The 27249-nt window shown below is 40.7% G+C and overlaps 1 protein-coding gene across 4 annotated transcripts in view; it reads right to left on the minus strand.

The window, feature by feature from the left end:
• Positions 1–27249, minus strand: part of DCLK3 (doublecortin like kinase 3) — a 47901-nt gene that overhangs the window by 5821 nt on the left and 14831 nt on the right. For 2 of the 4 annotated variants that reach the window (XM_052696770.1, XM_052696769.1), the window contains exons 1-3: positions 21252–21370; positions 7597–9473; positions 407–539 (exon numbers count right to left, since the gene is read on the minus strand). In XM_052696770.1, coding sequence (XP_052552730.1) covers positions 407–539; positions 7597–9473; positions 21252–21321 — 2080 coding nt within the window. In that variant the 5' untranslated portion in view covers positions 21322–21370. Of the gene's footprint in view, positions 1–406; positions 540–7596; positions 9474–20087; positions 20300–21251; positions 21371–27249 lie in introns of those variants that run through there. The other 2 variants (XM_052696772.1, XM_052696771.1) reach the window with 2 other exon arrangements.

A 27249-nucleotide genomic window follows, 5' to 3' on the forward strand; every position in this document is an offset into this window, starting at 1 on the left:
TGTGAAATAAGTTTAACATACGTGTTCAACATCCTTGTGCACTATTACAGGGCCTTGAAAAACTGTTTGAGTTACAGACACGAAACAAGGGTGACCATCCTAATGTTCCAAGATAAAATTTTGCTTCTTTCCCCAATTTCAGCAATCATTATCTATGATGCTGTAATGCTTTGTCTGCTTCAAATCTGCTTCAAAAATCACAGCTATATATCACATAGACCTTAATAAAGAAAATATGACTGATACCATGCTTGTATTTGTCAAAAGCTAAGAAATGTTTTATCCTTTCATAGATTTTGCTGCTAGCCAACCTACCAGTAGGTTGAAACATTCTGGAATATTTCCATGACTACAAGGTTAGAAGTAATTTTATGAGTTGCCAGAAATCAGAGATTTATACACTCACCCTTCTCAGCAAGTATCTCAGGGGCAACATAGGTTGGTGTTCCACACACAGTAAATATGGGTTTTGTAACCAGCTTTGCAAGGCCAAAATCTGCTAGTTTCAGTGTGGTAGACTTATCTGCGTTGTGCTGAACCTATACTCAATGAAAAAATAAATATTTAGTTTGCAGGCATTTTAAGATTGCCTGGTAGATAAAGGAAGTAGTACTTTTGTAGTAAAGAGTAAGAGGTTCCAGTAACGGTACCTGCAAGTAAAAGAGAATGAAATGGAAACCACATTTTGACAAACAGTATTCAGAAACTTTTCTCTTTCCACATAAATAGATGGCACATATAGTTAGGAGGAAAAGCACTAATGGAAAAGGACAACTTTGCTCTACAAGTTCTGGCACGCATTTCCAAGAAATGAAAAGGAAGAAGACCGAAAACAAAGGGGAATGAAGCACAGATTTATTTTTCCCCTTAGGAAAGTGAAGAGGACTCACTTCACTCAAGATGTACCAAGACAGGTTTAGAGTAGGCATTAGAATTTCTCTACAAAAGGAATGGTCAGGTGTTGGAATGGGCTGCTCGGGGAAGTGGTGGAGTCCCCACCTCTGGAGAGGTTTAAGAGATACATCTAAGGTTCACTGAAGGACACGGTTTAGTGATGGGCCTTGCTAAGTTAGGCCCATGGTTGAACTTGATGATCTTGAAGGTCTTTTTCAACCCAATTCTATGATTTTATGAGTGGTATTTCCAAATATGCCACAGATTTTATGCAGACATCTGAAAAGTTTACCTGCATTGCAGGTCTAAAGTGAGAAATAGGGTTGAAGGAAGTGTTTTATTTTCTTTCCAAATTACTCTGCAAATACCTGCTGCCCTGAAAATGAGAGTCACCGTAATCATACACTAAGAGCAGGAAAAATTGATCCAACAGAATGCTCTCCAACACGCCTTTCCAGCAGTTTCCACCTCCTGCATCCACACAGATTCTGTGTGCATGAGTGCTTAGCATTAATTTGTAATGCAGCTAATGAAACATTATTTTGAGAGAAAGTACTGAAAGGTCAAGTCATGAATAAGGTAGCAGGATAATCAAACACATCGGTATTTTTAATGCTGGTTACTGAAACTCAAATATTCTTTAAGTAAAAACATTTTTAATGAGAAATTACCTGTCTCTAACTGCGAGGCGAAAGGACTTCACATGACTACAGGAAAACCAAGAAAATCTGTTTTCAGGTTTTGAACAGACAGAGCAGAATATGATGTGACAGGAATGCTTCAGGCTTTAACACCTCATACTTTGCCATCAGGCAGTGCATGAGGCAGCCAAAAATTCAAGATGCTCTTTTATAACTAGGGGTACAGACACGATAAAATTTGCACTGCCCTACATTACAGCCAATTAATTCCCATTTATCTTCTTTACAGAAGCTGTAAGCACTCTTCCAGTTGTAACTAAAAAACTTTCGAGGTTTTTTCCTGTTTAAAGAAAAAATGAAGGGCTTCTCAGTGTGAAGAAGTTGTCTAGAGCTGTGCAGACAAAGCTTCCGTAGGACAAAGATAAAATGCTACCTTCTCTTTTATTGAATTTGTTAATTTCATGAAGGTTTTTTTTTTGTCATCACACAATGTAGGCTCCACAGCTAACAAAAATGAAAAACAAATAACAGTTATTTTCTAGAGCAGCATCTATCCACGTCATGATTCTATGTTGTTGATTAAAATCAATACTTTAATAATGTGGTCAACAGTGGTAGAAAATTACAAAAAAAAAAATCACAATTGAAATACTCAATTTCATTTGTTCTACGTGAGCACAAATACACTTTTTGACCATGTATATAAGGATTTTCAAATTACATAAGGAAATGATGTCACACACAGAATTTCTACTAATATCCTGCACTGCACCAGCACTAATAACCCTGGAAAGTTTATACAATTGAGTTTTTTGGTTTGTTTCTTTTTATCAAATCAGCAAGGGGAGAATATACAGGTCTGAAGTCCAATCCGTAAAAGCCAGTAGTAATTTTACTTGAAATATACAGTTACACTTTTTACAAGAAAGCCATAGCCCTAATCTCACATCGGAGCACAAGGTGGCAATACTGCACCACATGTTTGTGAGCACAAAAATCACTGAACTTTCCTTTTATTTCACTAACAGCCAGGAACACCATGCAACGTAGATATATTTTCACAGCTTTATGATAATAATTTCTAAGACAGCATGAAATCTGTCAGCATGTCTGGAAACCTCAGCATAGAACTCCTCAGCATCCTTACTCAAAATAACTCAAGGGCAGCATAGACCAATTGGGCATACACTTCATCCCAAATGTTGTGTTCTCCAGTTCACCTTTCCATCACCTGGCAGCAAAACAGAAACTGAGGCAAATATGCTTTTTTCAAAGAAAGGCTTCTCAGGATATTCCCTCTTGAGCATTTACTTACAGAGTAACACAGAAATCTCTTCTCAAAAGAGATGTAACCCCTGACTTCTGCCATATATGCTTTGAAATGGTGCAAAGCAAAAACTCTAACATTAGAGGGTCATACTGCCTTTACCACGATACCTGTTACAGCATCTCTATTCAAGACTACACAAAAATGGTTCCACAAGTTCTTCCAAAAGTGCTGCCTCATCTTACCTGCCTAAAGAGCTAACTGAGATGAGGAAGAGCAGCATTCAAATACATTTTGTCAACAGATGGCCAGCTTAAGCCAAACAAGTACTTGTGCCATTCAGCTGCAAGGTAAGCCAGCAGTGGTAGCCCCAAATCAAAGGGAATCAGAAATGCTTGCTACTCTCTTGAACACAGGATATCCAAATACTGTCTGTGGATTTCTAGCCATACACCTGAAAGATTATATTATACTAACACAAAACAAAGCTTGTTTTCAAAAAGGGATAAATTTGGTCTTTCCCTTTTTTTCCTGTTTGCTGATAACTCCAAAGTTCTTGTTTGTTTTCATATCTACATTGGGAAATCCATCAGGGTGTTTAAAAGATGATTTAAAACATTAATATTCCTCTTTATGCATGTGTGTTTCGTAGTCTAGATTCCTCATAGCAACATAATGAAATCAAGCTGATCCACGGGACTTCTTGTATATTACAACAAGAGCTAAGGAGAAAGCACTTCTTACGCACTGGAGCTTTCAGTCATCCCACATTGGTAGACAGAAGAATCTCTCCATCTCTCACAAAGAAATATCTCAGAAAATAAGCTGCCTAGCTTTATCGTACTGAAAGCACCCAGCAGGACACTTTTTTTCTTTTTTTAATGTCTTTATCAGTGACTTAGACAGGCATACTGAGCACACCCTCAGCAAGTTTGCTGATGACACTAAGCTGAGTGGTGCAGTTCATGAGATTCAACAAGGCCAAGTGCAAGATGTTGCACTTTGGTCGAGTCAATCCCAGATATGCTTACAGACAGGGAACAGAACTCATTGAAAGCGGCCCTGCAGAGAACTTGGTGGTCCCAGTAAATGAAAAGCTTGACATGAGCTAACATTGTGCATTGGCAACCTACTGTATCCTGGGCTGTGTCAGAAAAGGGGTGGCCAGCAGAGCAAGGGAGGTGACTGCCCCCCTCTGCTTTGTCCTTGTGAGGCTTCGTATAAATCACTTGTGTCCAGGCTGGAGCTACCAACACAGGAAGGATATGGAGCTTTTGCAACAGGCCCATAAGAAGGCCGTGAAGATGATCAGAGTGCTGGAGAAACTCTCCTACAAAAAACAGCTGGGCTTGTTCAGCTTAGAGATGAGAAGACTCTGGGAAAACATCAGTGCAGCTTTGCAGTATTTAAAGGGAGCTTATAAGCAGCAGGGAGATTGACTTTTTATTGTCTGATAGTGAAAGGACAAAAGGGAATGGCTTTAAACTAAAAGAGTGGAGATTTTGATTATTAGGAGATATTAGGAGATCTTCTAGTGGGTGGTAAGGCACTGGAACAGGTTGCCCAGTGGATGCCCCATCCATGAAACCTATTTAATGCCAGGCTGGATGGAGCTCTGGGCATCCTGAGATAGTAGTTGGCAACTCTGCCCACAGCAATGGCATTGGAACCAGATGACCTTTAAGGGCCATTCCAACCCAAGCCATTTTCTGATTCTACAGTTAAACAGGATTTTAACTCCAATGCACTTGGAAAACTGTGACAGCGTTTTTTGTATTTGTAAATAGTGTCACAAAACCAAAGCCACTTCATAAAAAGGTTACACTTCACAGTGTCATGCACATGAAAACATGAAGAAAAAAGGAGGAGCAGAAAGAGAAAGAAACTCAAACTCATAAGCAGCTACAACACTATTAGTGTGCTTGGGACTGGTACAAGGATATAAGTTTATGGTCACAAACACAGAAATATGCATGCCCAACATCAAAAAAAGGGGACAGGGATGTGGCTTCACATTTTCTATAGTTTTAACCTGGAAAAAGATTCTCTACACTAAGTTTCTGACCCACAAGACCACCTGTGACATTAAACAGCAGCCCCTAGCTAAAAATCTAGTTAGGAAATTCCACTCCCATGCATTTCCAGTTAGCCCTAAAGAAGGGCCCACCTTATTTTGTGAGACCAAATACACCACACTGCAGAAGCTTGGTAGCAAAGGCTTTCTTGCTGAACATTTAATTCTACACCAGGTGATTCTGTTAGTGGAAAGGGTGGGTTTCAAAGCAGGTGTCTTCACACCAGCTGTCACACAGATTTTGTTTTGGTAGCACAAGTCACCACCTTTCTGCCTCACAGCTATGCTGCAAGGAGTTTGAAAGCTGTGAGCAGACACAGTAATGAAAGACAGAGGGAGAAAGGCAAAAAGGGTACTGGAGGGCTGTCACAGAAGTCTTGAACTAGAGAATATTGCCATAAGAGCAACAGGAATAGCACAGCACACCAGTAAAATCAGGTTTCTAGTTCCTGTGTGAACAATTTCACAATTCACTAGACATCAAAGTATATTTGCACCTTTTCCTCTGTAAGGAGGGAAATAGTTTCTCTTCTTTCCCCAGATGCTTATTTTCATGAAACCTCTGGACTAGATTAGATTGGTTATTAGGAAGAACTCCTTCACAGATAGGGTGATGAGGCATTGGAACAAGCTGCCCAGAGAGATGACAGTTGCCATTCCTGTAGGTAATCAAGAGCCATGTGGACATGGTATTAAGGGAGAGGGTTTAGAGGAGGAACTCTTAGTGTTAGGTGATGGTCAGACTTGATGATCTCGAAGATCTTTTCCAACCTAAATGATTCATTGAAAAAGTAAGGGCCTATTTCTGTCCTCTGTGCACAAATTGCCTAGGGAGACCAACTGAGACAGAAATCTGTGGTGTAACAACGTGAAGCAAGAGCTATCCCAGAACCAAGGACAAAAAGGAGACATTGCAGCATGTCAGCACTTCCAGCAGACAGCTTCCAGCCCTTCGCCCAGTGACAGCAGATAAACCCATAAAATTTGCTTCACAAATAGTTGTTACAGTTCAGCTCTGGCTGTCACTAAGCTCAACTGGAACTGTCCTACTCTAAGGAGTCAGCACCCTAAAATTCAAAAAGCCAGACACCTGCTCAAATGGCCTGTATTTTTAGGGGTACTTCTTAGATATCTGATGAGCTAGCCAATATTACCAACAATCTACAGACTCATTTGACTTTTTGAATATACTAACTTAAAAAAAAAAAAAGCTGTTTCTGAAACAGCTATTCAACCAATTAACAAACAAGGGGAAACCTGAAGAGGTAAAATCTTCTTTCTTGATTTGTTTGTAATGCAGTTCTTAGATGACAAAATACCTCAACAGTGGGGGGGCAAGGCTGTCCTTGAAACACATTTTCTGTGCTTTCAGCCAGAGCATGCAACACAATGACTTCTGTGCTACAAAAATTTGCCACTGCCCATGGATCTCTGTATGGCAGTGCTGTGAACTACAAGTGAAAACCATCAGATGAGATCTGAACCATGCCTCTCTTTACACTTACTGTATCACTGTGAAGATTACACATGATACACAGAGAAGCATCTGGTCTCATATGTTTCATATGCACCAGATTAATTTAGTAAAGAGGAAGGCGCAGAACCTGGCTTATAATTGAAAATCAGCTTCTGGAAGAAATTCCTTCAGGTCTGAGTAAAATTTTGCTCTAATAGCAGAACAAGGGAAGATGGCAGGGTCCAGAACCATACTTATTTCTGCAAACCAGCTACTTGCACTCCCTTTTATTTATGCAAACACACCACTTAAGCATTTTCATCAGACTAATCAGAATGTGTAGCAGGACCAAATATAAACACCACTGGTTAATCAAAAGGTCTGGATACAAACCTTACAGGCCCAGCTTTGTTCCACCTTTGCACAGCCTACAGGCTACACTGCTGCCTTTCTCCAGAAATTCACACTTGCTAACACTAATTCCCTTAAGGAACTGACTGGCACATAGGACTAAATTGTCTATTATCCTTTTTTGGCTAACTACAATCTTCCATCAGCAGATCAAATTAGCTCTGTTAGAGAAAAGCAAATATTTGATGACTGCCTGCGATGAAATTTGGAACCTAGGAGAAGAGCGTAACAAATGACTGGCAAGGAACAGTTGTTTATTTTCACACTCCTATAATGGGTGTCATACCAAGAGTCAATATTGAAAACATTTCTGTGCATATTTACATGAGAGTAAGTCTCCTACTTCAGCAAAGAACGTGACAGAAGAAAAACTTATAGAAATCACTACAGTAGAGGACTACCACAGTGCTCTTCAGGATGGGTGACTGCAGTGGACAAGAACTCTTACCTAATGTATTAAAATTGTTAATGTCACTTACTAATTTTGATCCACAAGGAAAACAGCTTATGATACAGTACATGCTTTGTGAATGCAAAACATTGAAGCTTGGGTACTTAAATCCAGATGACAAACAGCATGGTAGAATTTCAGAAAAATACAAATATTCACTAGCCCTGAAAGCCAGGCTATTTTCATTTGAATTTCTACTTGCAAACATCATCATCTGCAGCATAATGCAGATGTATGCAAAATGATCTGAAAAGCTGATTTCATTTCAAGGTTGCATTCACTTTCCCAAACAGTTCTGCGACAGTGTATTCTCTCTGCATATTCTTTGCATAAAACTACTCAAACATCCATAATAAAAAGGAAAATAAATGCGACTCCTGCACAATGTTTGGCAATGCTTACCAAAAGGTTCTCTGGTTTGAGGTCCCTGTGGACAATGTTCTTACTGTGAATATACACCAGGGCTTCACACAGGTCGGTGATCATGACAGCAGCATCGTGCTCTGTGAACTTCACACTTTCTATGATTGCATCAAATAAGTCCCCTCCTGGGACATACTCCAGGATTAGATAGATCTCAGCCTCGGTCTCATATACTTCAATTAAGCTTACTATATTGGGATGAGAAAGACTCCTAATGATCAGAATTTCACTTTCCATCATGTCCTCCTTCCCCTTCAGCTTGGATTTATCAACAATTTTCATGGCGTATATCTGATTTGAGTCACAGCGGCGACATTCCTTCACCACTGCAAAATTCCCATCCCCAATAGTCCTGCCAATCTCATAGTGGTTTTCTACATCAGTTCTGCTTTTTATAGCATGCCTTCGGCTGGCGATTTCCAGTCCCTGAGCCTTGTTTTCTTCCTTATTCAATCTACGCTCTCCTGTTTTCTCTCGTCGTGTCATGTCACTCTCCCTATGTACAGCATTTCCCTCCCTCCTGGCACATTCTTCTTTAGCCCTTTGTCCCTCTCTACCATCCTTATGCGTTTTAGATGGTTTCTCAGCATCCCTTGGACTGTCTTTTATTAGCCAACCATTTTGGTTTGTTACACAGCTGCTTCCATTTTCTTCCTTCATTTCATGAGCTATCTGACGCCCTTCTACAGCATTCTTCTTTATTTTTACTACTTCCTTCTCACGGTTTTCATGTTTCTCCAGATCCCTTTCCTTCTCAATGCTCCTTTTTTGTTTTTCCAGTCCTTCATTAACACTCCTATGTAGAGGCTTCCAGGTCCTCCTACAGCAGTTATCTTTCCAGCCAACGTCTTCATCCTCTAGAGGAATTTCTGAAGCTTTCTGGCAATTCCTGATTTTTGCATTTCTTTCTACGTGGTACCTCTGACACGCACGTGCATTCAGGTCTGTGCTCTCAAATGAAGCCTCTGCCTGCCTTTCCCTTTGCAACTTTTGCCTGGCCTGCCTTTCCCGTTCACACTTCTCACACCTCAGTACCTCCACTGAACTCTCTTCTAACCCTTTCTCAGGACTCCTATCTTGGTTAAGGTACCTCTCATCTTCTCGAGCTTTTCTAGAAGGCCTCACTCCTTGTTCACCATTCCAACTCCCCCTGGTCCACTTTTTTTTGGTTCTCATTTTTTCTTCTTGCCTCATCTTGGATTGATTTTTTCCAGCTACCATTTTGGGAGACACGGCATCACTGCAGGTCTTGGCAACTTCCACCTCATCGAAGCCATCATCCACTTTTGAAGCTTTATCACACAGCCTGCTCTTCAGTTTTTGGGACTGCTCCTCGTTCTGCTGAATTGCACTGGCAGCATAAGGATTTTCAGGACAAAGTTCTTGTATTGCCACTTCCAGGTTCTTCAATGTAAGGGGCTCCCTGCCCAGAGCTATGAATGCATCACCTTCTCTGAAGAAGTCCGAAACACTTTGGATTTCTCTGCCTCTTAGACTGTAAAGTTTTCTCACACGATCATTCTTCCAACGTGGAAATCCCAGAGCTTCTGAAATGTCAGCCATCAGCTGTTCAAAGGTCTGCACTGATCTCCTGTTCAGAAGCAAGGTTATCTTTCTCAGCATATGCCCACAGGGTCTCACCACTGTAATAATCCTTGGCTTCACAGGACTGTGCTCTGAATGTACAGTGTGAAAATCATTCCGGGCATTAAAACATGAAGATCTACAACTGCTTGCATTCACACATTGCTTTCCACAGTTTCCACGACCAACAGGAGGACAAGTCCCACGCAGTTTCCTCTCTGTTACCTTTGAGCTTGCACTTTGTGACATATGCTCAAACATGCTTCGGTGTCCTAAAGCAAAGAAAGAGTGGGTATGTTATTCATTTTGCATCACTAGATCTTTATGAGTAATATTTTCTATGTAAGTGCTGAGGTTATAAACTCAAAGTCAGGATACTTGCATTCAGTGCCTCAACGAAGCCACTAAAAAGTAACCTCACACACACGCAACTACAGGTGCTGTTTGTGAGGAAATACATACTTATGTTTGTGAGAAAACATAAATACAGGATTTACAACAAAGAGATTGTATTTAGAAAAAATACGGTGCCTAAATGCCTTCATCTGCTAAAAATCCCCCTAAAAAGAGGCTTACTTAACATCCTTTTATAAATTTACCTTCCACAAACTTACTGGTTTCCTTCCTGAACCCAATTACAATTTTCACCTCTAAACCCTGCAGCAAGTTCTATAGTTGTACTGCATGAATTAAAAGATATTAATTAGTTTTGTTTTCAAACTGCTACCAGATGAGTATGCGTGTGCAACCTTATACTCTTTATAAGTACCTCCCCTCTATGTTCCCTGGACCATTTGCTTAGTTTTTAGACTTCTATAACAATTATATTAAGTTATTTTATGGTTATTTTTATACTATTTTTTTTAGTACTTTTATTGCATTTTTTCCTTAAAGAAAGGCCATCTTAATTCTGTTTGATATTTTGGTTTGACATTTTCTTCTAAAAACATAAGTAAACCTACAGAGTCTTGAATAACTTTCAAGGACAATGATACTTCCAACATTTCACCTTTGAACACCAAAGAAAACACAAAGAAAATTCTTCACCATTCTTCACATGTATTAATGAAAAGGAAGATCTAAAAACATGATACATGGTTATGGCCAAGTCATTGCATAATTCAGTTTATAAACTCAAGAACAAGCTAAGAATAATATCACTAAGTATTCAGATCTCATGTACTTATTAAAACTTGATTGTCAGGCAATTCTTTTCAGTCTCAGGAAATAAATATCTATGATGAGATCACAGAATGCTTCCAACTCCATTTAATAGTCTTATAATTCAGTAAGGAACAAACATTTAATGAATTTGAACTAACAGGCTCAACCCAAAGGAACAGAATCACAGTGATTACTGTACTTTACCAGGAAATTCCCATGCTTATCTCCCAGAGAATCCCACCCACTTTTAATACATCATTATGACTACACAGCCACATGACAGGGTTACAATCTGCAAAGGAAAACTCATGCATTTGACAGCTCCTCTTGGGGCTACAGGTAAGACACGTGTTCAAGAGCTCTAGCAAGCTGAAACCTATCATGTTTTGGTTTTCAACTGCAGAAATGCCATTTTCAGTATTTCAAGCTCTGTATTTTTTCTTTCTTCAAGGTAAAACAGAGTGAAAAGCACCTAGGAGAACCAAGAGATGTTGCTGCAGGCCCCCCCTCTGCTACTGCCTACTGTTTAGTGCTATGATGCTGGCATTCCTTCGTTGTGGTGCCCTCACCCTTAAGTGCTGTGCCCCCCTCAGCACGTCCCATAGCTCTTGGCTTCAATCCATCCCTCTGCCAAACAAATATGTATTTTCTTCTCCAGATAAATATTACGAAGACACCCGGCTGCCAGCATGCTGATCGAAGACGTAAGCAATTATATAAGAGCTATGTGACTAATGCTTGGTGGTGGCACAAGTTATTTCTGTCTTCATTCTAGTTTGTAAGGATGATCTTGTTACTGGAAGATGATAACATGTGCTAGTAATTTTTAAAGCAGGTATTTACATCGTACCCAGAATAAAAGCTAATTGTGAATGGGGGGGAGGGGGTGAGTCAGACGTAATAATAGTTCTTGAAATATAAATCAATTTCAGGCTATGTTGGCTATCAGGAACTGCTGAAACTCTGAATTTAATCAGCGCTTTCAGATTCTTGTATACCCACTGTCAAAGCATCACCTTGCTTACAGGAACAGCACGTGACATTTTTACAGCTTATTATCTTGATGCAACACACAGACAATGCTGCACTAAGAATGACTTTTCCCATAGATTACGTTCCTCCCAGCTCTGCTAGCATTACCAAGCCTTTTGCAAACCATTCATTTTAAGTGCCTGGTTACACTGTTGATTATTTCAATTACATCAATAATGTTTCCTCTCTTCACTAAGTCAGCTAAGCTTCAAATGGAAACCACATTTATTTTTTATTCTATAGCTAACAGAGCAAAAGCAGCTTTATTCAATTAAAACCAACAACCCAGGAACGTGCTTTTGTGCTTGTTAAGCTGCCTTCATTCCTAGCCAAAACAGCTTGACACAAATCATAAGTTAAAACACATATATAACCACTTAAGGAGTAAGAATATTATCACATCTTTTTCTAACAGGAAAAAAGAAGTTACATGAATGCCTAAATAAACACAAAGTTATCTCCTACTGTTTCCTGAGGAAAGTGGGAAGTGCCAAACTTTGTCAAAGCGGTTGCAATGACTAATCTGTGTATTACATAAACTAAAAGATAATTTCAATTGCCTGTTTCAGCTATGCATTTTATTCATTTTCTAGTTAAGCAAATTTTAATTATCTGATATGAAGCAAGCCCCAGTCTTTCAGGAAAGAACAACACAAAGCAACAGCAAACATTTCTAGAAAGCCTTTAAATATCCTTAATGAATCCTAAAGCTTCAAATCATATTGCTTGAAACCTCGTTTCTATATTTAAACAGAAGTGGGAGAGAAAGGAAGAAGGAGGTGGGACTAGAAACACACTTCAATGAGTCTGAGCGCTGGCAACTGATACATCAGAGAATAAAACTTGTTTTCCTTTTCACTGTCTTTGTGAGAGCTAATGGTTATTAAAATTTATAAGAAATAAGTGTATTTTATATGCACAAATGCATGCAAATGGAGTGGTTATTCTGTTTTGCTTTTTAACTATATACACTTGCAAACCACTAAGTATTAAAAAATAGGGCGATACAGAAGATGAAGGCAGAGACGTAGGGGAGCAGCAGGGCTGAGACTGCTGCTGGAAGGGCAGAAGCACCGCGTGTCCCACCTGAGCCATCCACGTTGGCACTGAGAAAAGAAAACCAGGGCTCAGAGCAATACAGCATTCCAGATGAAGATGACATGATGGTCTTGTGGGGTAAATCGATCACATCAAGTCCTTAAAGGAGCAGGGAGGATGGGACAGAGGCATTTGAGGACCCAAGTACATAGCAGGAAGAGTTCAGCTGTCTGCTGAGCACGGTGCAAGTGCTTCCTGGAGAAAATGTTGGTGGCTGCATGGAGCACAGCTTCTGGGGTTCACTTATAAAAGCCAATTCAAAACCCACTTGAAAAGTCACAGTCAATTCTAATGGGAGTGGAAGGTGAGTGTGAAGTATAGGATGGAAAAGCATTAAATTTCCTTTAGAAGACCCCTCCTTGTAGGGGTTTGGTTCACTTAAGCACTGAAGAACACGTGTGAATTTGCCAGAGGTGTCCAATCATGACAATTAAAAATTTATTGCTGCTGTTTACCCTTCAAAAGTTACCCCTTCCTTTGGCTAGTCCAAGATTTGCTCATTAATTAAAATATTTCCACTCATCTTACATTCCTTCTTGGCTCTCCAGTTGGAGGTCACAGTTTCAGTAATTAACTGAATGGTTTACCCAGCAGCTAATTCTGCTATCAAGGCACAGGTTGTCGTGCAATTAAATTTTTACAAGGAGTATTACAACACAATTTAAAGCAGAAAGAAATACTGAGGTATGATTGAGTTATGGCATCACATTCTGTGAGTAAAATGTTGCTACTTAAGCCCTGTATTTTATTTTGAGGACTTTGGATCAACATGAGAGTCTTCACTCATGAAAGCTCCCTAAAAAGTTATGAGGATTACTCACACAAATAAAGCTGCACACGATAGAAATTGTGTATTGGGAGTGGTTTTGATGTATTGGTCCCAAAACAGCATACTTGAGGCACTGTTTCAAAGAGGAAGTGAAAGAATAGCACTAAAAGCTGCCTTTCCCTTAGGCCCCAGAAATTCCTATTGATGATATACAAAACAAAGATGCCAGGGTGGGAGAACAGTCTCAATCTGAACCAACTCTTCAATTGCGCTGAAGTAATAAAAGCATCTTCAAGTAGTTGGCAGCAAAGAATCTCCTCAGCCTTGAACTCAGAACAGCAAAGTGCATAATGGAACAGGTTACCAGTGTGCATCAGCAGCCAGATGCCCTGGAAGCCTGCTATCTTGAGCTCCTTTACTTGCTGTAAATCATTAAATGTTGCAAGTTTCAGGGCTAGCCTACACCGTTAATGTCCGAGACTGAAGTAGTAGCATGACCAGTCTTAAGGCACTAAATTAGTTACACGGAAACAAAATATGATCACAGGCATCCTTTTACAGCAAGTAAATTTTACATGGGCATTATTTACAGCTCTACAATTGGAAACACTGGTGTTGATTATTTTTTTTTTCTTCTCTCTCTCCCTAAATAGCCATAGCTCCCTGTCTTTTCTGCCTTCCTGATCACTGTGCCTCCCTGCCAGACTTTACAGTATTTTAAGAAGAGATTTTCTTTGAGTCAAGAATTTATTACAGTAACAATGAAAGGCTGCTACCCTGCATCAAATAACATCCTATGCAGAAGAAGGAAGTCAAAACTCACAAGGTGAGGATAGAGACAGTGTTAAAGACTGCAGGACAATCCCAGCTGGCTCCTAAGAAAGCTCTAAAGGCTTACACGGCTCAGATCCAATGAAGGCTTTTAGGACTCAAGCATGCCTTAGCCCTAGCAGGATCAGGAATTATTTGTGAAATGTGGGATAAAAAGGCCTGGAAAATGGGTTAAAAATGGAAGTTGACAAGGGAGGAATGCAGAAAAAAAAAAACAGAACACCACCACAAAAGGCAATGGGATGTAGAGTTTGTAGGGAGAGAACAAGATTGGGAGTAGGAAAAGGACCTTGCTCTTCTGATATCACCATTCAAAAGCCAGCCTCCAAGTAGTTGAAGAAGGAAACCTAGCTGAAATTTGCTATGAGATAATAAGAGAAAAGAGAAGACCAAGAAGTCACAAGTGGGGACTGGGACAGACTGCAGAAAGCATGGCAAACAGGCCCATGGTTAGATCCTGACTAGCAGCAATTTCTGGGAACTCTGCTTGACCCAGTGAGAGCAGATGGAGACCGTAATTCGGATGCAATAAAACATGAGAATATGAGCAGGCTGGGAAGTCAACCTAGTGCTGAACTTTGGCAAAAGGACAAGATTGGGAGCTGTAACAGAACCACCATCACCCCCTGGCCAGCTTCTCTGCAGTTCTGGTTATCTACCTCTTTCTATTGCCACTTCATTCCTTTGTAGATAAACTGGAATCAGGACTGCATGGACAAAAAGCACTCTCTATAGAAACTTAATCTCTGCAATTGGAAGAGTTGAAAAGAAGTAAAGAATATAGGAAGAAGAGCTATACTGCCTAAGGGAGCACAGGCCTGGAGAACTGGGCAGTGTCTGAAGCAATTCTACAGAGTTTCAAAGCAACCAACTTAATCTAGATTTTTCAGAGTGAATTACATTCTGGTGACCCAAACAACATCCTGCTCAGTGACTGCTCAGTGCCCATACTTGTAAGGGAAGTTGCTAGAAGCTGTATGTCAGACACCAAGTAATACAACATAACACATATGTAACACTAAGCCATCCCCAAATCCTCCGCCTGTGCATCTCAGGTGACGTTTCTGCCCACGTTAAAGCTTTTTTCACTTCATGTTTTTGTATCTTCCGCTGAACAAAACGCAGTCAATGTCCTCCCTTCAGTGCTTTCACAGAGATATCAACCCACATTTGCTGCTGGAGCAAAAGCCACAGCAGAAAATCCTACAAGTTAATAAACCAGCAATAAGAGCAGGGTTCAAAAAGCATGCAGTGAAAGGCATGAACAGCCAGGGTAAACTGCGAGCAGATGCTCATTATTAAAGCTTCGTCCATCCTATGCACTGATGGAGCCAGAGACCCTGGGGAAAAAAGCAGCCTCTGATAATTTAATTAATGGTTATATCATAACGCACAGGAACAGGAGTAGGTGGCAGCACCACTCATCAATAGTCATAAAGGCTTGACTTTGTAACCTGAATAATGTTAGATTCTAAGTACCTGGCCTGGTGGAAGTATATTGAGTAACTATGCACGTTTGGAATACCTTTGATGCTAAGACAGCTCTAAAACATACTACATGATAAAATGTTACTGTAAATCATACTGGATCATAAACATGATCTACAAAAACAAACAAAATAACCATGATCTAAATAGTTGTAGACGAAATGCACTTTATCAGATGACAACAGAAATCAATCCATCATGCTGTTTGCATGTATTCCAATCTATTAGCTATTGATGCAGCAGGAAAACAAAAACACATTTGATCTTCCAAATACTCCTTATCACGTGGACACCTTCAAGAACAGCTGTAATACTATCACAATCAAAACAGGAATTTAGTTTAATCTCTACAGCATCACTTCTACTACCCTAGTGGGCATCTCCAATCATGCTCATGCCAGCATATTCGTGTTCAGTTTGTAGTAGCATAACAGAGATAACTGCTGACCCAGTCTAACCCAATCTACAGAAAACTAAAATCCCTCAGCAGTTCAGGCAGCATTCTAAGTCCACTGAAGAAAAACTAATCTGAACTTATCCACAAAAAGGAGAAACAAACTAGAATAATACATCTGCCTCATAAGTATACAGTTTTAGCCCTAAAAGATCCTATAAAATTAGTAAGATGGACTTCCAAGTTCATTGTATTTCATGATTTCACATCAAGCATGCTTAACTTTGCATGCAGTATTATTTCTTAACTGTCAGCCCAGCAAATTCAGCTGTGTGTCAAGTTGGGTTCCTTCTTTCCCACACGTCACCAACAGAACTAAAGTTTCTGCTGGGCAAATTATGCCTGGTCCTATTAAGCGACAGCTAACGTGTCAGCTGTGAGGAAAGCCAACATCCTTAGAACTGATCATGAAGTACAAAAGAGTGGGAAACACACACATTCGTACCCACTCCCTGATCTCAGAAGCCCTAGGCAGGCACCGAGCAAGCTTTTGATTTTAAGAATGAAATAAACATTATGCCATGCAAATCACAAGCTAGACATCTCCAAATCTTTCTGTTCCCAAAATGTCTATTCTCATTCTTTCACATATTTACTTCCTTTTTGTCCATTTCCCTCTGTCTGTTCACTCCCAGCTGTGGGACAGCAGCACCCAAAAAGCAGGCAGATGTAGAGATGTTAAGATGGGAAGGACTGTCCTGGGACAGCCTGGCTGAAGAATCTTGTATCCAACTGCACTACAGGCAAGGGAGGAAGCCTGAGGGATACCCACCCTGGATCTCTTGCTGTACCTACACGATCTCTGGATTCTTCCATTCTGAGGACTGATGCTGCCTCTGTGTCACCCACAGCCCAGCGTGGGTGCCAACCTGCAGTGGAACACATGTAGGAGGCTCAGCACGCAGGAGCATGTGACCGTATTTACTGTATTTGGGAATCATGAAGGATAAATGACATTTAGCAGCTATCCTTCCTTCTTTCTCCTTACAGAAGGTAAACTTGACAGTTTTCCTTTTCTCTTCTTTATCTTCCCTGCACTTCTGTGAAATGCCCAGAGTCGCTGCTGCCCTGTTCCTTTCCCATCTGGCTCCCCCCAGAGGCTGCTGCAGGGTGGCCAGATTTGCCCTGACGGTTTTACACTCCCTTTCCCCATCTGCCAATGGAGCTTGGGCAAAAACAACCCTCCTGGCCGCTCATCTGCTCCCCCTGCAGGCCCTCAGCAACCCCACCACACTGAGATTTTCTAAACCAAGCCATTTGTAATTAAAAAAATAAAATATTTACAGCAAACACAGATGGCTATTGCCATGTTAGTGTTAAACTGAGCTGAATCACTCAGATCAGCAGATGAAGGTAAAGATTACATGTAGTCTGGTAATGAGTCACAAGTGCCATCACTTTTATGGGTTTTTTTTTAGAGTAGAACTCCACTTTCATTATATATTCTTTCTGACATTTTAAGGGTAGAAAATCAAAAAAGTGAGCATGAAGAAAGTCCTTTAAAGAAGTATACAAATGCATAATCTGTAAAGACTAAGTGCACTACGTGTGAAATCAATCAATGCTTTCAGACACACGAAGCTTGTTTAACTTATAACCCTGCAAAATGCCAAAAAAGGAACATTATGAAACTGCTCATTTATTTCTTTTTTTTTTTTTCCCCAAAGATGACAGGCAGAATATTTTACTGGGAAGAGACTTGCCTGCCTTTTGGCTTTTGACAGGTTTAGGGTCAGCCTCAGTAAGCAGAGAAGTGAGCTCTGCAGTACGGGACCTTCCAGCACAAGAGGACAGAACTGATGGAGGGAAACAAAAGCATCTTACACAACAGCAAGGTTTGCCAGGATCCAGCTGGCAAAATTCTCCATCTGTTTCTCAAGGCTCAATGCACAGGCAGTTTCACTTCCACACAGATGCTCCTGACCTCTAAACTGCCACAGACGTAGGTTGCTCCAAAAGTAGTGCCTCCTATTTATTTCCATGGAAACTGCAACAGATCCAAGGAGCACAATGACACCACTTGATAGAGCAAATTCTTAGCTACAAAGCACTATTTTTCAATATCATCACCACCATCAGCTATGTATTTTCGCCAGCAGCAAACAAGAGCCTGCATGCCATGCTTATAAACGTCTGCACCAGCAGAGTTGACCCACTGTTATGGTCTGCTAAAACACATCACTCGCCACCTCTCTGTGCTCACATCTACTGTTGGGTCTCCATAAACATTCAGCTAGTGGAAATGAATGTCAATTGGTGCCATATTTTCCATACAGATGAATTCAGTGACACATCTTTGCTTCTTACAAGATTCTTCGTCAGATGCCTATTGGTCAGACTGCCTCTCTGCTGCCACCTTTCACATCACAACAAAAAGTAATGGGCTATTGGTGGGAAGATCCAACCCCTACTGCCACACCACCAACACGCACCTCTGACATTGTGGGCCAACATAACAAAATGGGAAGCATTACTTTTGGAGCAGCACTCGTATTTCTAATTAATTGCTGCTGTTTCACCCCAGCTAAGTTTCCACTGCTTTCTGACACTCTTAGCCAGCTTTGTCTCAAACAAGTGAGCAGGAATCCGTTTCTTTCAGTTTGGGATTTTACTTCCATTGCTTCCTAAACCTCAACTCGATGACTAATCAGTTGCAACTGAGCAGACCCAGTGGAAAAATAGAGAGCATGCAGAGGTGTCACTGAGGGTTTAATTAGGCTTCCAGATCCTTTATTACCCGTAACTTTGTAGCATAACTAAAGGAAAGACCTGCCACAGCCTGATTCTCCATCTGCTTTATGAAAGGGCGATTTACCTGATTTTTTTACTTGAAAATCCAGCACATTCAGGAGAGGTTAACATAGAAATGTTACAAACCTCACTGTTATAGAACTGTTTTCAGAGAAGAGCCACATACTGAAGTAAACATGGCAAAACAAATGGTTTTGCAATACTTTTAGAAGAAAATGGGTTTCCTAGGCAAATCTCTCAGGCCTACATTAATTATACTTACAAACACAACGACAAGCAGAAAGATCAGGATTTGGACATTGCTGGACACTTCTCTGAATTTCTACTTACTATATCATTTGAGGTGACAAGAAAACTTAAGAAAAAAAAGGAATCTGAGTTCATGTGCAGGCCATCAATACTGACAGAATAAGAGACAGCGTTTTCAGAATGATTATTGAGAGCTGCTTCTAAGAATATATGACATTGGCAATTGTTTTGCAATCCTTACCACAATTAGACAAGTAAATTACACTAGTAACAGAGGGAAACAGGTAAATGCACCTGACTTTCATTTGCAATGACGGTAAATTGCTGCTAGATAAGATGAACAATTTGCAAATACTACCAAAGCCTCACATCTACATTAGAACCAATTGAGGCAGAAGCTCTCCTGTCCTTTGGTTAGTATTTCCATTATCAGATGAACATTCTCCAAATGGAGAACGGAGCACATATTCTGAGAACAAAAAAAGCCTGGAGAACAGTATGACTTTACAATACAAGAAATGTCACATTCACCTCTTTCAACCATCATGTTCTCAGCTCTGATCCAAGTTACACTGGAGCTAATTAAAAGATCCACATTATCTTCAGTAAGAGCAAGAACAGAGCTAAGTGAGACTGCTAGTCACCATAATGTTCTCGTGCTAATTGCATGTACAAGAAAATCTATACGACGCTGACTTGAAATGTTTTTAAACGTTTAGGAATCAAGTCGAAGCAAAAGGGCAAAAGCAGCAACAGTCAATTAGCCCTGGAACTGTTGGAAAAGAAGGAAGGACCACCAGCTTCCTTGTTTCCTACCACACGGCATGTATTTCTGTAGAAAACATACTGAGCTTAGTGATCTGAGAAATGGGGAAATGAATGCCACACAACTTCCCTCAGTCACCACGTGCTGAAAGCCCCACAGATGCCAAAAAAGTGAAGCTCCACAGAATGCAACTAGAAAAAGCAGCGGTGCAGCCATTACAAAGCAGACAGGGTCAGTGCTAAAGATACATTCAAAATGCAGCTTAGAGTGCCTAAAGTAATTACCTTGAAAAACAGCTAACAAGACAAGGTAACTTCTGCACAGTTCAAATTCAGAGTCTTGAACAGTAGCCAATAAGCTGAATTAAAACCAAGTCATCTTCCCCGACAGTTTAAGCCCAATTATCCAATTCAGGTTAATGAACCACAGATGGAGATTCATCAGAAGCTATCTCTCAGCGGAGATGTGTCGGCATCCTATGAACATCTTCATGGCAAGTACTGAGCCATTCTGGTAGATCCACACCCACTGCACTGCAAGAAAGAAATTCTGTGGGATCAGTCCTACCCAAAGAGCTGCAGGATAGCTTCCTGAGCTGTAAAACACAGCTGCTTCTTCAGAAGACTGTGACAAAGTTGCTGTAATAAGTGCACTTGCACCACAGAAAGCAGCTCTAACGTGTGCTGTAAGCTTTGTTGCGCCTGCTGTTCTGCCAGTCTCTGCTGGTTTCAGAGTCAAAACTGCATTTCAAATACATAAAAAACATGTTGAGAGGAAAAAGCGGAGCTGAATAAAAAAGATAAAAAGGAGGTGGGAAAAGAAACCCATATGCAACCAAACACAGGCATATGATTTTATTTCTACATAAAGCCCAAAGCAAAAGCATGCAAGATGCACTACCAGAGTCAGTGTTAAACTCTCAGATTGGTCCCTCACAAAATAAATTCAAAAAGGCTTAGAGTTCGGTTACCCTGTTGTTAGGTTTGCCTTATCTCCGGGTTTCCCCTTTTAATGAACTTCTCAGTACGCAGAAGTTTCTGTCTGTGAGGTTATTCCAAGCTCAGCATCTCACAAGATGAAAACCACCAGCCCAAAACCAGCAGCCCAGCCACATTCAGGGGCACTGCTCACTGCACGCCCCCAGAGCAAGGCAGAAATGAAGGCTGCGCAAAGTTAAGGGGCACCTCTCTTAGAAATACCGCTTCTGTTATTAAGAAACGAACACAACCGATCCCGCTACACAAGGCGACGCAACCGGAGCGGTTCGGCTGCCTCACGCCTCAGCACCCCGACGTGGGGCACCCCGACCCTCCACACCCTCCGAGCCCACGCGGAGCCCGGGGGGCGACTTCCAAGCCTACCAGCACTACCCTGCAGCCCGGCTGCGGCGCTCCCCCACCTCCCCACACGACCCTCGCGGGCCGCGGCGAGGCGGGAAAGGCACTCACCCGCGCAGTGGCCGTAGGGGCGGCAGCAGCCCGCCGCGGGGTGCAGCGGGGGCGGCGCGGCGGCCGGCATGGCGCGGAGCTTCGGCTCGTCGTCTCGCCAGCCACACCGCGCCTCCCGCCTGCGAGGGCTGGGAAAGGGACGAGAGGCGGCGGCGGGAGGCGGTGCCACGCAGCGGTCACACAGACGGTCACGCCCCTCCGCCTCCCCGAGGCGGCCCGGCGGGCGGCTCTGCGTCGTTTGATTTGGGATGGGTGAAGAAGGCGAGCGCTAAACCGCGTAAACAAAGCGTGTAGTGAATGAGCGGATCTGTTATTGAGGTGAAGGAGGTGTAATTTTATAGCTGTGTGTGCGTGTCTGCGCAGGGGAAAAAGCCAGGAGCTGAAAGGTCCTTTCATCTTGTAAAGAATAAGGAGAGTCAATGGCTGGAAGCTGAAGTCAGTCAAATTCAAATCACAGATATTATCAGTGAGAGTGAATAATCGCTGGCGCAAATTACAGAATGAAGCTGTGTTTTCTTCCGCTCCTGAGATCTTCAACTGAGACAAGATCTCTGGAAAATACGCTTTATCCCAGTAGCAGTAATCAGACTTAGCACAGGGACAACTGGATAACATTTAGTGGGCATGTAGTAAGTCACATTAAAAAACTTAGTACTCCATCATCCTGGCCTCAAATTGTATAAGCAAGACAAAGCAGAACATGCGAAACATATCCCTTATGCTCCTGTTTTCTGAAAGATTTGTCCTGCTATCCATTTTAACTAATTTGCCTCCGATGATTTTAATTCCAAAGTGCTTCATCAATGCAACCTGACACACATTTGTTTTAGTTTTCATTAGTATCTATCCTGAAATGTAGTTTACTGTACTTCTAAATTGAGTGGGAAGACCTGGACAGAAAGCTCAAATACCCTCTCTGGCTCTTTGAGAAAGTGTCTACATTTTGCTAGACTGTCTGGTAAAGGAAACCACGTAAAACAAAGTTTTAGATAAAATCTATAACATAAGCTAGTCAAGAAGTAGACTGTCAAAACCTGCATCATGTTATGATACCAAATCAGCATGTTGCTAACTGGAAGCTTAGCATTAATTACACTTCTATTTAAAACCTGCCTGTTTGATTAACATTTCTAGTTATTTCTTGTTCTATGCTTATTTTTTTATGTTTCCCTTGCCCCACTGTTTAAAGCTTGTTAAGCCTACAGTCATCATTTCTTTGCCTTGAGTACCAAAGTTACATTAAAGTCTTCAGGATTAGAACTGCCTGTCAGAGTCTGGGCTCCAATAAAGTCAATGGGAGTTGGGTTCTGCTACTGCTCATCTTTCCTTTGGATCTGTAAGCAATTTCTGCAGTTCTTGGCATCTTGGTGCCTTCTGGATGAAGCAACTGTGATGCTGTTGGCATATTACTGGGGCATATTACTGTTTTAATAGTGATCACAATAGCAAAAGTATTTCCATAGTGGTAAAATAAAATATTTCATCTTTCTGAATCTATAAACAAAATACAGACAAAATATAAATTTAAATACACTCTAAGAGATGATTTCTCTTTCTCAACTTTCCTATGCATTATTAAGAGCGTGACTATGTCCAAAAAAGCAGACCAAGAATACGTCACTGTCTTGAGAATTCAGGGACTGTGATCTATTCCTGGCTTTCTAAATGCTACCATCAAATTACTCCAGATTTGTAAGTGACCTTTTCCACCTGTAAAATGTTGGTAATTACAGCTATTAACGAGATCTGCTGTAGATGCAAAATCCTTAGAAGGATCTTAGTATCAAGATCTTCAATTAGAAGACCTACGTATCAATCCTAATTATCTGGTTTTACTCCCTACAGCTGGTTTCCAAACTGAGAATGCAACACTGAAGCACTCAAAAGTCAGCACTGCTTGGCGACATGCACGTTCTTATGGCAGAATAAAAAGAGGTAAAGAGAGAATGCAGACTTCTGAAGACACCTCATTCCTATGAGCTTCTGGAAAATCGTTACCTCTGTTCAATGGACAATGAAGCCTCTCTTCAATCCACTTTTCTACTAGCCAGTATCTCAGCCATCCCATCCCACTATTGGATCATTTGCAACTTCCTGTCTCTGTCTTCATAAGCATAAATGAGACCAAAAGATTTGTTTCTCACTGATAGGCTTTTAATTTTTGAAAATACTTCGTGTCTTTGTTCACAAACTGAACTTACAGGCTAACAGCCCCATTTCCAGAAACTTGTCAAATACACGTGTCTGTGTGTTCCACACCCAGGTCATACGCAGTCCCTAAACGTGGCAAGATGCAGAATAGAATAAAATAATATATATTATTTATTATATATATTATAAAATATATATATATTTATGTGGATATAACCTCAGAAAAATATGGTCAAGCTCTTTTAGAAAGAAAACCTGCTTTGTCTTGACCTTGTCCTAAATTCAGTGACTTCTTTCTGTCTTAGAAATCACCTGCTCTTTCCCTGTCCTCTTCCTGTCCCCTGAGACCCAGGCTGCTGCTGGCACCTGTTCTGTTTCAAGGATTGTAGTTAAATTAAAGGAGATCTGTAAAAGAAAAGATCCTGCTGATCCTGTGGAGGAATTATTCTCTCTAAATGTTCATGCTCTGGCATTGCATTTGCGTGTTTCTCATCATGCTCTTAGGAAAATTTAATTAAACTAAAACCCACTTATTTTTCTTTTCATAATGGATCTATTAAGTTGTACCCCAGATATGACAATTCTTTCTGATATCACAGCATACTACTTTGAGAATGTTAATTCACCCCTACACATATCAAGTCTGGAAAAAGTAGCAAGAGCTGAGGGACAAATGAACTATGTATATTTTTTTGCCTCTGTTTTCTGTGTAAATTAAAAGGCATTACAATTGCCACAGACAAAAAAAAAAAAGCAAAACAACAACAAAACAAACAACTAAAAACACCCACACACAACTGTAAGCTTAATTTCTTCTTCATTTTCAGTGTCTGATGAGAGTTGTTTTCCAAATGTCCAGACATCTGATCTAGAAAAATGAACAAATCAGCATCAAAGTAGCAGTTTCATCATACATTTTCAGTAATGAAAATGTTAGCTTGTCGTTTCTGTGAGAAAGTCATTTGTACACAATGGCTTTCCATCTTGCTAACAGTCCTCGACGAGGCAAATTAAGCTCAACATCTTGAGACCCTGCACTGTAACATAAGCTGCCCTCAGTCCATGAAGAAAAGTTTGTGTATCCTTTTCAGATGAATCTCAGCACTGTGGCACAGGGCTATAATAAACACACAAGAGCCAGTGGCTGCCTTGGGCGTTTTAAGCTTTGTCCCATCGTGTGGCTCCAGCCAACACAGAACTTGAAATGCAGGCATCTGTGACAGGCATCCTGACACAGCTGCTATTGGCAGAACTACAGAGATGATTTCATATTTGCAAAATGTCTGTATTTTAAGTAAGACAGCAGTTAATATGTCTGTCTTTAAAAAAAGAACCCGATGCATTTCATACAAAAATAAAGACAAAACATTTGACCTTTAGAGAGGGCTGGAAATAAGACTAAAATATATCTTAACTGAGATCTCACTGAACCATGTTTCTATCTCCTGTTTTATGGCTTTAATATATGAAACACAAGGGGCAAAAGATGAAGGAATTAATACGGATGAAGGTGAGAGTGGCCAATGAAAGTCAGGTGCTGTTAGAACTCTGGAGGCAATTTTTTCAGGCATTCTCAAGAAGTAATAAAACGTCAGTAAAAAAGTGAAACAGGGAGGCATTATCTAAAGCGCAATAAAATCATAACTGCATGGAACAGGATGGATTTTAGCCTCCATGCTTGACAATTATTTTAAAAAATCAGAGTTTACATCTATGCTATTCCATAGATGTACACCAAATGTAATGAAGAAAATAACTGCCAACAGAAACTGAGTCCTAGTACCTGAATGGAACCAAGAAAAGGTATCATTTGGCTAAAGCAATGACATTACAGTCACACAATAGCACTGAAAAAAATCACAAAATCAAGACATCCAAAACTTCATTCACGCACAGTAGACCAGACTCAAAGCAAAACCCCAACTTTAGCAACTTACCACTGTGCAACCAGGAATAATTGCAATTTACATAACCCTGTACTTCTTTTACAAAATCACACAGGATGGCCAGGGTTGGAAGGGACCTCAAGGATCATGAATCTCCAACCCCCTGCCACATGCAGGGCACCAACCTCCCCATTTAATACCAGCCCAGGCTGCCCAGGGCCCCATCCAACCTGGCCTTGAGCACCTCCAGGACGGGGCATCCACAGCCTCTCTGGGCAGCTGTTCCAGCAGCTCACCACTCTGTGTAAAGAACTTTCATAGTAAAGAACTTTTCAGAACTAACTTTTCGTTTAAAGCATGTATTCAGAAAAAAAAGCACTCTAGTTTCACAAAGTAAGCTGTGTTATCTAACATACTGACTTATTTCAGTTTCTAAGTCTAATATCAGCATCAGTTGCAGATTATTAGAAGTTGCAGTGGAAGGAGTTTTGATAATATTGCAATTTAGGCAATAGTTTGATGTGGTGGGGTGATTCTCAATAGATTGCTTTCAAAAGCAGTTGGTATGTTTTTGGAAGACAGACTTAGTGGTATCAAATCAGTAGAAGCGTGACTGACTGACGTTCCCTGGCACCCTGAATTTGTGTAATTCCTGTGCTAAATGAAGAAATGCTGGATTATGACTCTTGCCCTCTAAAAAGACTTGCAGGGTAGCACGATCCTCACTAAGGCACTTTTCAGAGGAGACATTTTGTATACTAATGATGTCCTTCACTTAAAGATCTCAAGGCTTATCAACATTGACTGAAATCTCATACAGTGAGGTAATACATGTAAGATCTTCATTAGCAGGTGACCTGATCATAATTTGGAGCTAGAACAAAACAGTTACGATCCGTGGACGTTATTTAGGTTAATCTGGAATGAATATTAGAATAGAGAAGACTGAGGCATGAAGAGCCCTGATGGGGGCCGCACAGCGAGCCACAAGCAGATAGAGAACTCAAGCTGCCTGACTTTCTGTGCCTCAATATTTATCATTACTGTTACAGATACTTGATCCTGGATGCCTTTTCTGAAAGTACTCTGGATTTTCAAAGGTACTTAGACACCTACATACACATATATCTCCTTGTGAATTCTTAAGAAGCCAAATTCCCTGGTTGACAACATAGCTTTAAAAATATTCTCCCTTCCTTGCTCAGAAGTTGTGAACGTTCTTCCTACTATGAATATCTCTACTTGGTACATATCTGTTTACCTCATGCCCTCATATTAATTGAAGAGGAACCTTAGCTTACAGGAGATATTGATTTTCGTTGCCACTAATGGCTCAGGCAGCAGAGAATTTAGCTGCAAACAGCATGAGATAATGTTTGTACTCACATATTTGTAAATTACACAATTTACAGCATTTGGAAGCAGCTAGTGTGTAGTTTTTAATCATGTCTGCATTCTTACTGTAGAAATGGAATACTATGAAGAAAATAGGAGACGGGAAAAACAGATCAGTAAACTCTGAGCGCTGGCATGACACACTGTTTCATCTCAAGGTCATTTAATCTAGCATGGATCAGCACTGATGAAGATGTCTGACTTCTGAGCACTGCCAGAGCCAAACAGCTGCTACTTACAGAGTCATCACTGATTTTCTAGGCACTTCTTCAGGATCCTTGATGGCAGTATATGTTCTTCTTGATGGGAAATTCAACTCCTCACTTCCATATCGACTGAAAAGGCTGAAACAGGAAATATTTCTGTTTCCAATAGTGGGTGGATTGGACTCAAAACACCCAGTCTCTGTTGCATCTCTGGGAAATGTGGCAACTGCCTGTTATCCACCTAGATGTATAAGAAAGGGATGCACCAACATATTGCTGTTTGTCTCCTGTGTAACACAGCTGTAGGTTCTTCCTGAAGTAATTCTTGCTCAAATCAACACATCTTTTAAAACAAGGACT

Source organism: Tympanuchus pallidicinctus, unplaced genomic scaffold (genome assembly GCF_026119805.1).
Source record: "Tympanuchus pallidicinctus isolate F22 unplaced genomic scaffold, pur_lepc_1.0 scaffold3, whole genome shotgun sequence".
Lineage (NCBI taxonomy): Eukaryota > Metazoa > Chordata > Aves > Galliformes > Phasianidae > Tympanuchus > Tympanuchus pallidicinctus.